This window comes from Lemur catta, chromosome 10 (assembly GCF_020740605.2).
Source record: "Lemur catta isolate mLemCat1 chromosome 10, mLemCat1.pri, whole genome shotgun sequence".
NCBI lineage: Eukaryota > Metazoa > Chordata > Mammalia > Primates > Lemuridae > Lemur > Lemur catta.
In genome coordinates, this window is record NC_059137.1 from 61,109,669 (window position 1) to 61,123,943 (window position 14,275).

The following is a 14,275-nucleotide window of genomic DNA, read 5'->3' on the forward strand; positions in this document are numbered from 1 at the left end:
GTTTTCCTTATTCTTCCTGAACAAACACACACATACACACATACACACACACACACACACACACTCAAACTCTTTCAGTTTTAGCTTTATAGGGGAATATGTCTGAAAACTAAGTAAGTGCCATAATATCATCCTAATTGGGGGGAATGGTTTAATACCTGCTGTCTGTGGTGTGAGTGAAATGAATGTTCAATTTGAGATTTTTGGGCCTCAGTGACTGAAGCCTAATGTGTGAATTTGTCAATTTCTGGTGGAGCAGATCACATGTGGCCTAGCAAATTCAGATGTTCCATGCACATCTATCTTACCTGCTTGATTTTCCATGTATATGTTGCAGAGTACAGTCTGTTTTCCTATTTGTCCATCCACAGATCTACCCGTCTACCCAAATATTTATTAAATACCTATTGTCTGCATAATATGATAGTCTAAGTTTAGGTAGATAGTAGAGACAGTAAAGATAGAAATCATGAATTTCAAGACTTTATGACCTGTCTGGGAAGACATACTTTCATGTATGTGTTACATAACATTTCAACACATGTCTGATTAGGTGCCAGAATAAGTAAGTGTCATAAATGCCATGTTTCCATCTCCATGGGAGAGAATGGAAGAGAAAAGGGAAATTGTCCCCTCAGACAAATTTTTATCTCTCTCAAGGTTATTGGATTAGAAGCGGCATAGAACCAAAATACCCTGCAATGTTTAATATTTCTATGTTTGAAATAAATTATCTTCTAGAAGTGATCTTCTTGGAAACACACAACCCAAAGTTTCTGTCTCTTAGTCTGGGTTCTGCTGTGACTATGATCTTGCACAGGAATTTTACTCTGAGTTTCTGCTTCCTCTTCTTTGGGGCTGCAACCTGCTATGGTGCCTTGCAGTTTGAGGATACCGTTTCTTCTTCCTTTCCTTCCTCCTACCTGCTTTTCCCCTCTTGTATCTCTGTGCTGTTGTCCTAGCTGCTATTTGAGACTCTGAAATCTTAGTTCCTGAATCATTTATTTATGCCAATTTTTTCATAAGGTAGAAACTTGTTTTTCGCCTGAGACTTCTTGTGACTGGAAGCTGCTGTCATTTTCCCATTGATGATTATGCCTTAAGGGACTCCTCAGACTTGCTGGGTGCTGCATGTAAAATTAGCTGTGCTCATGGAGTGGGTGTCATTGGGAAGCCTTCAGCTTCCTGTCTGTGGCAAGTCCAGCCCGTGCCTTGAAGGCAGAAGTCATAATTAACGGAGAAATTGATAGTAGGCAGGGCACAGACTGCTCAAGCCACGTACCTTATGCAGTCCCTTTCATGGGTTGGCCAGAGAGGAGTCATTATCTCAGTGTTTTCTGGCATATTTGATTCCTTAGCATAATTTTATGTCCTTAAAAGACAACACCTTAACAATGCACTGACAACTGTTTTGGACCATGTATTCTGTGAGTCCTTCTATGGAAAATTTTTTTTTCCCAGGATGAGCAAAGGAATAGGAATAGGGAAAGTGGCTTGGTGAAGCATGAAACCTACTTTTAGCAATTTGGAAAGGTCACATTTATTTGTGATCCTCAAATTGATTTTTGTGTTTCATCAGAGGACAGAAAGAATAAGAGGTGAAAGTTTAATGTGAAGATATTTTACTGTCTAGAGGTAAAGGGAAGATGGAGAGAAAATCGCTGGCTTAGTGTTTTATATATTGGGGCATGTGGGAGGTGGATGGGGGCGGTGGGTATGAACTGTTCAGTCTGAGAGATGCTTGCCCAATGAAAAGCTGTAAAATGTATTATTTGTCCTGATTATGTAATTCGTAGTCATTGCAGAAACGTGGAAAATATGAGAAGCACCAGGCAGTAAATGATAGCCATCCTGAATTCTATCACCTAGAGACAACCATGGGTGGTATTTTGCTGTACATCCTTCCAGTTACATGCCAACACATACATCATAAACATAGGCTTTCCTTTCCACTAAATGGATCTAATAATATACATAGTTTTATAATCACTTTTTTCCAGTCAATATTTTATAAACTTTTGTAATTAAAGTCTTCTTTGTCATCATATAATGGTATCTTCCTGCCCAAGATTCCATTTTACAAAGAAAGTATATAAATAAAACTGTAATTTTTTAAATCAGTCTTTTATTACTGGGCACTTAGTTGTTTCCCTTTATTTCAGTATTATAAATAATACTTTTTTGGATCAATCTTGTAAATTTGTTGTTGCACAACTCTGATTATTAGAATAAATTCTTAAAAGTAAAATTTCTTAGGTTAAAAGAACTGTATAATTTTGAGGATTTTTGTACGTATTGTCAAATCACACAACAGAAAGACCTGCCAATTTATAAACTCAGCAACACTCTAAGAGAGTGCCAATTTTCTCAGACCTTATCTATCACTATGTATTATTATTTTTATAACTTTTGCCAGTTTGACATGTAAAATGTTATTTTATCTTAATTTTTATTACTTGCTTATTGATAATACTGAATATTTTTCATAGATTTATTAGGTGTTTGTAGGTTTTTCTTTTGATCTCCTTTGGAAATTTTTTTGGGGGTGCTCATCTTGGAAAAAAGCACTTTTTTTCCTTAGCTTTGTTGGGTTCTGTTTAATCCAATGATGAGAATCATGCCCTAATGCCTTGATTAATTTTCCAACCATTTCTGACTATCCCTCCCAAATGATGAATGCAAACTATACCTTGCCATCTTGAAGATCAAGGAGCCACTCTCGTTTTAGGCACTGCAAAACCTGTAATACAGAGGCTGTTGTATGTATTTCCCCTAAAATGACAAGGTTGAGGTACTGATACGATTATCTTATACAGTAGTTTCATATACCAATCTAGCAAACGTTGAGCAGTAGAAGAGATTGGATGCTACTCACATGGGTTTTGTATATATTAATATTTAGCTTTCCTAGAGTTTTTACATGCATTGTGATTTTGCATTTGTGATTGAATATTCCTAAACTACCTGTAATTATTATTCCTGTTTAAGAAATAATCAACCCCAAGACATAGAAAGTCTAAGTGCTTTGCCCGTTGTCACTTAGCTTTTTAGTCACAAACTTCAGCCATCACCTAATAATGTCATTCCAGATCCAAAAAGGCACTACATTTAGCTTTTTATTTTTTAAAACAGAAATTCTTAGAGGTGATTTCCTTTTGGTTTGGAATATGTCCACAGATGTGAGAGAAGGCTAAGGATGCTGAGGAGGGACTGTGGGTTCTCTCTAAATTCTAACATTTCATAAAGCCATTCTGTCTTCAGATATAGTGCTGATTCTTTTGGGGGATTTGCCGGGGCACATAGACAAGAACTTCCAGATAGACTCTATCTATCTATCTATAGGGAAATATGTAAATATATATTTTCATATGTATTCTCTTGAGCATTAGTTTGAGGAATTCCATGTGATCTGTAAGTTAGAATTTCTTCTGGGTGAGGCATTGAACCAAGCAATCCAACTTGGTCATCATGCTGCCTCTTATGGCCCCATGAAAGTTATTGAGCCACTCTAATCTTTTTGCTGCTGGTTTCTGAGTTTTTCATACGGGTTTTATTTTGTTTGAGATATACCTCCTTTCCTTTTACATATATCTCCAAACTAACCAGTATCCAGAAATAATATCCTTAGGATCATATGAACATATGCAAATGGAGATTGCTCTCATATGATGGTACACCTCTTTGTCACTTTCTTTCCCATGGAGCTGGTGTGTGTAGCACAAGGGTTACACGTGAGAATCCTCTAGAACCCTTCACACTTATTCAACATTTTGTTACAGAAAGAACAGAAAATTTGGGTTCCAGTCATAGTTTGTGTGACTTTAAGCCTGTTATACCAGGTCTTTCAATCAAGCAGAGGATTGTGTACCACATGTGGGGTATAATGTACAGGAAACAATAGAGAATGTATGTGATCCAGCTAGGTCACTGCCTAACGAATGCAGCTTTATTCATATTTTTGTGAGGACTTTGGTCCTTGTGTGCGTGTGTGTGTGTGTGTGTGTGTGTGTATGTGTGACCAGGAGGAATTTCACAGAACCTCAGTTTTAAATTCTTTGTAAAACAGAAATTTAAAAAAATCCAGTTTACTTACCTGACAGGCTGCATCAAATGAAATAATATGTAGGGAAAATGCTTTGTAAGCTATCTATAATGTTTAGTTATCATTATATTGATTATTCACTTTCTTAATCAACAATTTTTTGAGTACTTGGTATGTATCTAACATTCTGATAGGTATTGGGGAGATAAAAATGATCCCTTCTGTTTAAAAGCCTTTGAATTTTACTGAAGAATATAACACCCACGGATCCCTGAGGTTAGCTACCTTTAAGACACGATGCAGAAAGTATATAACTTCTTTGGAAAGAGAACTTGTACTGAGAGCTAGTGTATTGGGGAGAGATTTCATGGATTAAAACTTTAAAACATTAAAAGATCCAGGTAATTGCACAGGAGGGAGACTGGCTACTAGGCAGAGGTCATTTTGGGAAGTTTTGTTCTTATTAGGTGTTCAAGATAGAAGGGAGAGTTCTCTGTTCATATTATTGTTTTAATGAATAGAGTATAGAATTTCTTTTCTGAAAAATATATGATAACTGTCTTAGAAAACTGAGATGTCCAGGGAGTTACAGAATATGCCTGAACAGGGTTATGGTCAGATTTAAATTGAGCCATAGTTAGGTATAATTTGAGAGAAATGAGAATCATCTTTCAACAGTGGAACAAATGAACACATCTCACTTATAGACTGCCCTCAAAACAAATAATATAATTTTATATGCAAAGTATATACAGGTGGATAAACTACTTTCTGTTAGTCACTGCTTTCAAATCTGAAATGTTCCAGTATGACTGACAGGCAAATGTACTGCCCGAGAATGTGCATTTACTTAGCCACATAGCTCTGGTGAAGCTCTGGTTCTTTATGTTCTATGAAGTTTCTCAACCTCAGGGTGTAAAGTCAAGTCAGTTGTCTCTGTCTCATATGTGACATGACTGCGGATTTCGTTTGGGTCTGAAAGCAATTCCTGAATCTTGCCGGGGAAGAGACCAAAAGGCCCTGGACAGCCAATCACCAGGAGCCTTCGGCTGAGCTCTGCAGGAAGAGCCACATCCTGCAAGTGTGCTGGGAAAATGATTGAAAAGGGTCCATGGGGAATTAAAAAATCAAATGGTTCCCAAACCACTTTGGGGCTTGCAAAAGGACTTCAGCCTGAATGTAAGGATGTGGACCAAGAAAAACATCTATGTCAAGGGCAACTGGATGTAAATTCCTGCTGCATTTGTCATTGGCAATCATTAATTCACTCGATGGTAGCATCATGTCCATCATGATGCTATCACCACCTTATACTGTGCATTTCAGAGCTGAGATGTTTTCTTGCTAATATCTTATGCTCGTAGGAAATGGTGTTTGTGGCTTCCATTTCGTGACATGTAGTAAGAGGAACGGGGGGGGATGAAAATGCTTTTCCCTCAGTTCCTTTTCAACAGGTTGATGTTTAACAGCCGAAAATAGTTAATGTGTTCATATTGAGAAGACTCACAGTTTTATTATAACATTTTGTTGTGATTAATTTTTTTGTCAGAAAAAAGATGGTGGTAGAAAGCCAATGCAAATACATATAAATAAACCAGGTTTTTCTGATATACACCATGACCGAGTCAGGGAATACCGTGTTATGTCTTGTTGCTTTGTGATGAATTTTCCATCCAAGGGACATAGCTTTTCTTCTCAGTTATTTTTAAGGCAACAATGTCATAGTAAAGCAAAATGAATTTTAAAGTGGCCAGAGCTACATTATGAACCATTTTGATATGTAATAATATATTGAGACATAGGACATGTTTTGTAAAGGGTTTAAGAAGAACAGGGGAGGAATTGTTGCAAAAGTGAACTATTGAAAGTGAACAATCTGCTCTTGGCCCACAGTTGCTCTGATAGAAGGACAAGAGCTCGTAAAAAAACAGACGAGCAAGTGTGATTAAACCCTGCATAGCCACAATGCATAATTGACTTGATAATACGACTTATTATCAGTTTGTTACTCCCTTACATATTATAGCTGTATTTTATATATTTTTTCATTTCCTTTCATGGAATGATTTGATGTTGTGACAACTGAATTCTGAAAGCGTGAATTACTATCTTTTAAAAAAATCATAACTCCTTAATATCAGTGAAGTGAAGTTATGAAATTATTATTAAGACCCCCGGATTACCCTTTGACTTTGAGGATTTACTTTTTTTCAAATCAAGCATGAGTTTATATGTTACTGTACCAAATATATTTTACTTGAAGGCTGGGACTCTGTTTAGACTTGTATTCCCTGCAATTCCTATCATAGCATGCTGCACACAGTAGGTACTTAACACTGACTTATTTGGTTTGCTGTGACAGGTATCAATAATTTCTCCCAGGGCTCTAATTTTTTCCCTACATTAACAAAGTTATTTAAAAATAAAGGAAGGACTACTTATTATTAAAGTATTAAGATTATTTATAACAATAGATCTTTTGTTATATTATTTCAGTGAGCATTAGGTTTTATTGTTCTTCTTGGTAAAATGCTATTTACCTGGAACTAAAAGCCTTGGATTTTTATCTTAGCCCAAGAATGTGTGTTTAGCAGAGAATGTAATTAGGGGAAATACTTAAGGGATTGTCAATGCAATGTTCTTTTAGCTCTTAAGCAATCCATATCCTGCTAAAATGTTTATCTTTTTTTTTCTTCCTTTCTGGCTGCTGTTTTAGGTCCCTGATTTCGCGTGAGTCTTTGGCGTCCACGACTCTGAGTCTGACGGAAAGTCAGTCGGCCTTGAGTGTGAAACAAGAGTGGTCTCACGGCTACAGGGCTCTCCCTTCGCTTTCCTCCAACCACGGCTCTCAGAACGGCATCGATCTAGGAGACCTCCTTAGCCTTCCTCCCGGGACACCCATGCCCAGCAATAGTGTCTCTAACTCATTGCCATCCTACCTTTTTGGCATGGAAAATAGCCACTCTCCTTACCCTAGTTCTCGGCACTCCTCCACCAGGTCCCACTCGGCCCGCTCTAAGAAGAGAGCACTGTCCCTGTCCCCGCTGTCGGATGGCATCGGGATAGACTTCAATACCATCATCCGCACGTCGCCCACCTCCTTGGTCGCCTACATCAACGGGTCAAGGGCTTCCCCAGCCAACATGTCCCCGCAGCCGGAGGTCTACGGGCACTTCCTGGGGGTGCGCGGCAGCTGCATTCCCCAGCCGTGCCCGGTGCCCAGCGGCCAGAAGGGCGTGCTGGCGGCCCACGGCGAGGACGGCGCGCTGGAGTGCGGCGGCCTCCAGCCCGGCCTGCTCAACAGCATGGTGGTGCAGCACGGCCTGCCGGGCCCCGACGGCCAGCCGGCCGGCCTGCTCAAGACCGAGCGCCTGGAGGAGTTCCCGGGCGGCGCCCTGGACCTGCCCCCCGCGGCCCCGCTCCCTCCCCTGCCGCCGCCGCAGGGCCCCCCCGCCGCCCTACCACGCGCACCCGCACCCGCACCCGCACCTCCACCACCCGGAGCTCGTGGCCCCGCCCCAGGCCGCCCTGGACGACGACGGGGAGATGGACGACGGCGGGGGCAAGCACTGCTGCCGCTGGATAGACTGCGGCGCCTTGTACGACCAGCGGGAGGAACTGGTGCGGCACATCGAGAAGGTCCACATAGACCAGCGCAAAGGCGAGGACTTCACTTGCTTCTGGGCGGGGTGTCCTCGAAGGTACAAGCCCTTCAACGCCCGCTACAAACTGCTCATCCACATGAGGGTCCACTCCGGGGAGAAGCCCAACAAGTGTACGGTGAGTTTCCGAAGCCCAGCGGGTCGCCTCCCTTGAAGGCCCGGCCTGCTTTTCACGCGTGTTTTTTTCTCCAATCTCAGGGGACATTTTCTTTTTTTACGCAGTTTAGATGTGTGGCGGTCTAGGTATCCATGAGATGGGACTCCTCTTCAGTTTGAGGAAGGGGAACGTTTCTTTAATGATTAGTGGCTTTCTATTTGTAGATTCTCCTCTGCAGAGGGACCTGAGCCATCCCAGCAGGGGAGGTCAATCTGCCACACTGTCTAACAATCTTTCAAAAGAAGCGCCGCCAGCCAGGCACAAACTTGGAGTTTCTTCAATGTGCATGGATGTGCAAGAGCAGAGGAACACACACCACACCACCAGCAAGCTTTAGATCTTTTCCAAGGCAAATATTCAGTGATTTTTTTTCCCTTCCTTTCAATAACGGGGCAAGAATTGGGGTGGGGGGAGGGGTGGTTTTGATATTTGGAAAGGAACTCACCACCTAGCAACTTGGCTGGTAAAAGTGTTGCTGCATGCACCCACATGCCTGCACACTGTACCTTCCAGGGTTGTGAGACTAGTTAATGATTTATAGCCAGCACTAAAAACACACAAGGGATATCACAGAAGCAGAATCTCACAGGATCTCACCTAATTTTAAGAAGAGGTAATTTTGTGCAGAGGTGTAAGGAGAAAGCACAGAGAAGGGAATGTACCTTTGGTGTTGAGGGAAGTGGGCCTGATATCCCTTTCTCCCCTGCCTCCCCCTTTCACAACATCCATCCTGGAACTCTTTTTGTTTCTTGGCAAAATTTACTATTTTTGAATAATATGATTCTTAAATGATTTCACAACAATTTCACACCTCACAGAAACCCTCAGGGTTTACAAGCAGGGCATCACCCTTGGGATCACAGGATGGCTTTGCACAATCTCAGCTCACTTAACTCTTGGAAAAAGAGGAGCATATGTTTTATATTAGTTTAGATAGACAGGAATATTTCTTTTGGAGTTCAAATCTGAGATTTCCATGTGTTTCCTGGGTATTGAGTATGGTGCAGGTCACTGAATATGTGAAATATATAAATCAATTTAAAAAGAAACTTATTTGGGCTATTTTCCCCCAGCCAGAGTCCCTTCTTTCTACAGTATGTCGTGATGATAAAGAATCTGTACCATGTTTATGTTTGATTGTAGATTGACCAAGTTGTCTGATTCGTGTACAAGCAAACCAAACAGGTGATAGCAGTACTGCAAGTATTAGAAACACTTTTTCATTGCTCAGTGGGTATTTTTGAAAGTTTTAAGAAATTCTGGTGGAATGGAATTGCATTTCTTGTGGTTACATTATGCCCCACATTGTGATTTTTCTTAAGGAAAACTTGAAGCTGATACATTGTGAGAATGAGAATGCCAGATTATATGAGTGAAAAGAATAATTACATTCCAGGCGGCAAAACCTTACTCTGTCACTAGGGTTCTGCATTAAAAATGCCAGAAAGAGACAAGCAATTGAAGGCAATTCCATTTACTCTGTTTGGAACACATTGGCCTATTGCAGGCAGGAAAGACATTCAGTCTCTGAAGGAAAACAGTCCAACCTTTTAGTTCTGACTAATCCTGGCTGAAAATAGTTTACTGGATTTGGCTTTACTGAAATAAACATAAAGGCTTGAATTATCCAGAAAAATATTTTTTGCATTGCAAAATTAATTTGTGTGCGGTAGGATTTCCCCATTTTCCTACTGTTCCCAGACTTTGCAAAGACATATACCTTTATGAAGTAGACTTTTGCTAAAGTGCATGATGAATTTTAAAAGTAGAAATAGTTCAATGAAAGAATAAGCTAAAAGGTGAATGTTTGCAGGCCTCTGAATAGCTTCTCATTGTATTGTTCAGCATGGGTATGGGAGATGATTTCTCTCTCCTGATCTGCCCACTCCCCACTTCTTGATGGAATCTTTACGAAATTCAGATTTCGAATTTAATAGCATATCAAATCTAGGACCATGAAGCATTTACTTACACATGTTATAGTGCAAATATTTATATAAAACAGGATTTCTTAGCTGACTAATGCTGGAATTCTGGTTCTGAGACTATATATTTTTAGCTGCAAGACATCCATTTTCTTATGAAACATCATATTATGGGCATTGTGTCTTCTGAAAACTCTTATTTTGCTACATGTCATCTGCTTGATTTGTAGGGCTATAGCCAACTGGCAGCAATTGATTTTGCTGTGAAAATTTAACAGTCTTCTTAAGTTGTAGTCCACTGATAGAAGACAGTGTTCTTAAAGTGAATGCATCCTGGAAAAAATGCATTTTCCTGCCTTTTGCAAAACCAATCTTTATAATCTTGGAATCCAGACACAGAACTGTTACAACTAAAATGTTTTATCTTCCACTGTTTTAAAATGTGATGGTAGTTGATTCGAAGCTCAAGATGCTTGCCAGGTAACATGGCCACATTCTTCTTTTGGAGATGGGAAGTGATCGTTGGGTTTTTGTAGCTGTGTGTTACGTGCTGCAAAGGCTAGGAGCAGTTTGAATGATAAGACCCAGACCATTTTTTGTTTTACGTGTAATTGCTAGTAATTTTCTGTGTATAATAGTTACAGTTAGTCATCATTTTTACTTGCTTAGCTTATTGACCTAAGAAAGAAATGATGACCCCGTTGTGTTTGGTGACCATAACTACAAACAGCACCAAGAGCTTCTGGAAGTCATGGTAAAAGAGGGGTGTGTGAAAGGGCTAGTCGGTGACAGCTTGCTTACAGTAAGAGGCTGCCACTGGTCTCCTCCCTTGTGCTAAATTCCATTTCATGCATGAGAGAATTGTGTTCTCAGAATCTCTGACCATGACTCCCCAGCCTTACCCAGAACCCTAGAATTCAGATTACTTGGGATTCTAGGTGGCAGAACTGGGGGAGGGTTGTTAATTTATTATTTGGTTAACTTACTGGAAGAAGAGAATACGTTCTTTTCCTTTTCCCACCCAAACGACTCCACCCTTCTGTAGATCTCATTCTTCCTGCTTCTGTGGAAAGCCCAACAGCTGTTCTCTTTCCAGGCCTGGCCTCGATTGCACAGACATTCCCAGCCAGTGGCAAAGGCCTTGAGAAGTAAAGCCCTCGGCAGGCAGACAGGCAGACCTCAGCTAAATCAGAAACCGGGATATGGCAGTATTATATTAAAAAATACCCAAGTCCATTCACAGCTGTCTGTTAACGAAAGCAATTTCGAGGTGCCAAATCATTCTTTTTTGACCTCCCTGAGCTTCGACCAACCCCAGCCGTATTAGTAAACCTCTGGAATTATCAAAACGTTTGAGCATTCCCGCGTGTAACTGTGGGATTCTATAAAGTTTTGGTGAGATGATAAGTTTCCAGATTCTCAAGTTAGAACAAGTCATGGAGTCTCTGAATTCGTCTCTTTCCCCACATGAAGTGTAACCCAAAACCATACAAGTACATTAACCATCCCTAACAGTATCCATAGTAATGGTTCCAACAGAGCGCACACCGAGAATGTTTTTACCGTAGGTCTTTCTGCCATTAAGTTGAAGAGTGTGCAACGCCTGGGTTGTGTTCCTAGTAAGGTGTGTTCTGAATGAGCTCAGGCACGCTTGGTCTGTTAGTGCCTCTCATGAGAAAGTCTATCTGACTGGGGCAGAGTGAACAGGGGAACAGGGTTCTGCTGCCAGAATCAGAAACGCTGATAATTTGCTTTCGAGCACAATTGAAAGCAGTTGTGCTAGGAGGTTAGGGAGTGTTAATCAGGGAATTAGGGGGAATGTGGGTCACCACTTAAATTTTACTTATTTTTCCTGGATGAATTTTATCCAATAGCAAAAAGGAATTTTGCAAAACTTTTACCCACCCACAGATTTTTATGAAAATGTCCCTGACCAAAGACAGTTTTGAATTTTGTATGAATTGACTCATTTCTCCACAGGCATTTTGCCTGGCAAAATGCAGCATATTTGCTTTGGCTTGAATATTGGGCAGTTTGCTTTGCAAGTAACATTGGATTATGAATACAAGAAAATAAATACAGAGCTAGGGCCCTGTCCCCGTTCCTGTTTTACAGACTGATGTATGGGCTCATGGGCCAGCTTTAGCCATGTAAGACATTTCTTGAGGAAAAGTAAATTTATTGTAAGCTGTGGAAGAAGGTTTTTTCACATCTTTTATTTTGTTATTTTTATAACACTTGGCATTGATGGGTGACCACAATTGTATGACCAGACAGAACCTTAGGAAAATACCGTCTAAGAATAACTATTGATCCCTACTTAATCCTCATATTGGCAAAAATGAATAAATTATCATAGTACTAAGTATGATAAGGGTATGGAGAACTGGGAATATTTTAACATTGCTGGAGAAAGTACATTGGTATCACTACTTTGGAGATCAATTCAGAAATATGTAGTACAGTTGAAGCATATACAACAAAACCATGTCTAGGTGTCTACCCTAGAGAAAGTCTTGCATATGGTGCAGGGAGACATAAAAATGTGTTTATTGTGTTTCTGTTTAAAAAAATGAGTGTAAATAACTGTTCATAGATAAGGTAAGTTAATAAACTGGTTTATTCCTAATGAAATATTATGAAGGAGTTTAAAATTAATTAAATACACACAAATCCCACATAGATATCTATCAACATGGATCAATTTCAAAAAAACAATTTTGTGTGAAAAAATATATTGCAAAGGATATATGCATATGGTACAATTTATATATATTTAAAGACACACGGAGCAATATTATATAGTTGTATATGAATAATTATGTTATAAAATCATGTGGGTAGGGTAATCAGTAACCTTAGGATAGTGGATACTTCTAGAGAGGAAAGAAATAGAAAGACGGGATGTGGACATTTTGCTTTATCTTTTTTCAAAGAGAGAGAAAGAACTGAAACAGATATGGCAAAATATTAATTTCTTTCTAACTTGATGGTGGTAATTTACATGTCATAGGTATCTGTTATAATATTTTGTATACTTTACTGCCTGTTTGAAATATTCAATAAGTATATATTTTTATCTAAAAATAAAAGAAAATCAATTAGTGTAACGATTCAACTTCCTTCTACATGTAACATTTTTCAAATGAGAACAAAGCCTAGTGTTGGAATTACCTGGAGAGCTTTACAAAGTGCCCGTACCTGGGTGCCACCCCCAGAGTTTTTGATGTTGTTGGTCTGGGGTGCAGCTCCCTTGGTGACTCTAATGAGAAGCCACGGTTGAGAATCAGAACTCTAAAAGCTTCCAAGTTTTGACCTTGAGCTATAGATAAATATTATAGAAGCCTACCCTGTTACTTCGCTTAAGGTGTAGGGAGGCAGTGTTTAGCACAGAGTACATCTTCATTATCATCCATGCCCTGACAATGATTAGGGTAGTTTAGTATTCCCTTTGAATAAAATTCAGAGACAAGAGATAAGATATTAGAGCAACTCTGGTAGTGGCAGAAGGCTTTCAACCAGGTGTCCATTTCATATTCAGAATACTCTTTCTTTACGATTAATAGTCAGTTAAAGGTTGGGATGAGACTTCTGCCAAACCACATGTATGTCCTCTCCACCTCCTTGCCTCTCTAAGTTAAAAGTGGAACTGCCAAAACTGTCACGTCTTTCCTATTTTAAAAGGTAACACAGAGTGTTCTCCCTTCCAAACCCAATGCAGCCTTTCTGCTTTTAATATAAAATGATCTTCAAGACATTTTTGCTACTATGGACATTTCTGAAGAGTTGGTAAATTATCAAAATATTGAATTTTCTCTTTTATCAAATCTGCCTGATGTGATTAAATAAATAAAATTAACATTAATATCTTCTTTGTCTCTTGAGGCTGAAACACCACCAGTGAAACATCTGGTAAAGATCAGAGTGAATGTAGCTTCCAAATTGTATCCCACAAGGCATCAGTCTGTCAGATATTAAACGTAAACTTGATGATTTAAAAAAATAAAACCAAATCTCAAGATTTTTTTCCAGCAATTTTACATAAGAAAGAGATACAAACATGTTTATCTGTATAAATACGTGTTCAACATACTGTAGACATATCTATGTCACCATAAATTACAAATCCCTGAGTATAGGTAAAAGCAAGACCACAGAAATTCTCCTCAGATGGGGCATTAACCGCAGTCTATAAGGCATCTGTCAAATTGGATTTCACATCCCAAAATACAGTTTAGAAACCTGCCATTTGGTAGTGGTTTAATTTGATTTCCCTGTAGAAGGCATTTAATCCAGTTTACCTGGGGAACTAGCCTTTCTTGAACTTTGTCCTGAAAATAAATTTGGAGCAGATTTGGGCAAATGTTTCAAAGCTAATCGTGGTTTATGTTTCTCTGCCCTGTGATTCTAGGATTAATGAAAAACAATAGATAATGAGAGCAACCTTAAGAGGTTAAATATTTGAGGCTTTAATCCTCATTAAACAAAA

The 14,275-nt window shown here is 39.4% G+C and overlaps 1 protein-coding gene across 1 annotated transcript in view; it reads left to right on the forward strand.

Annotated features, from left to right (window-relative positions):
* The window catches only part of GLIS3 (GLIS family zinc finger 3), a 423,786-nt gene that overhangs the window by 137,665 nt on the left and 271,846 nt on the right, over positions 1 to 14,275 (forward strand). The window contains 2 exon segments of the mRNA XM_045563912.1: positions 6,759 to 7,488; positions 7,490 to 7,822. Coding sequence (XP_045419868.1) covers positions 6,759 to 7,488; positions 7,490 to 7,822 — 1,063 coding nt within the window.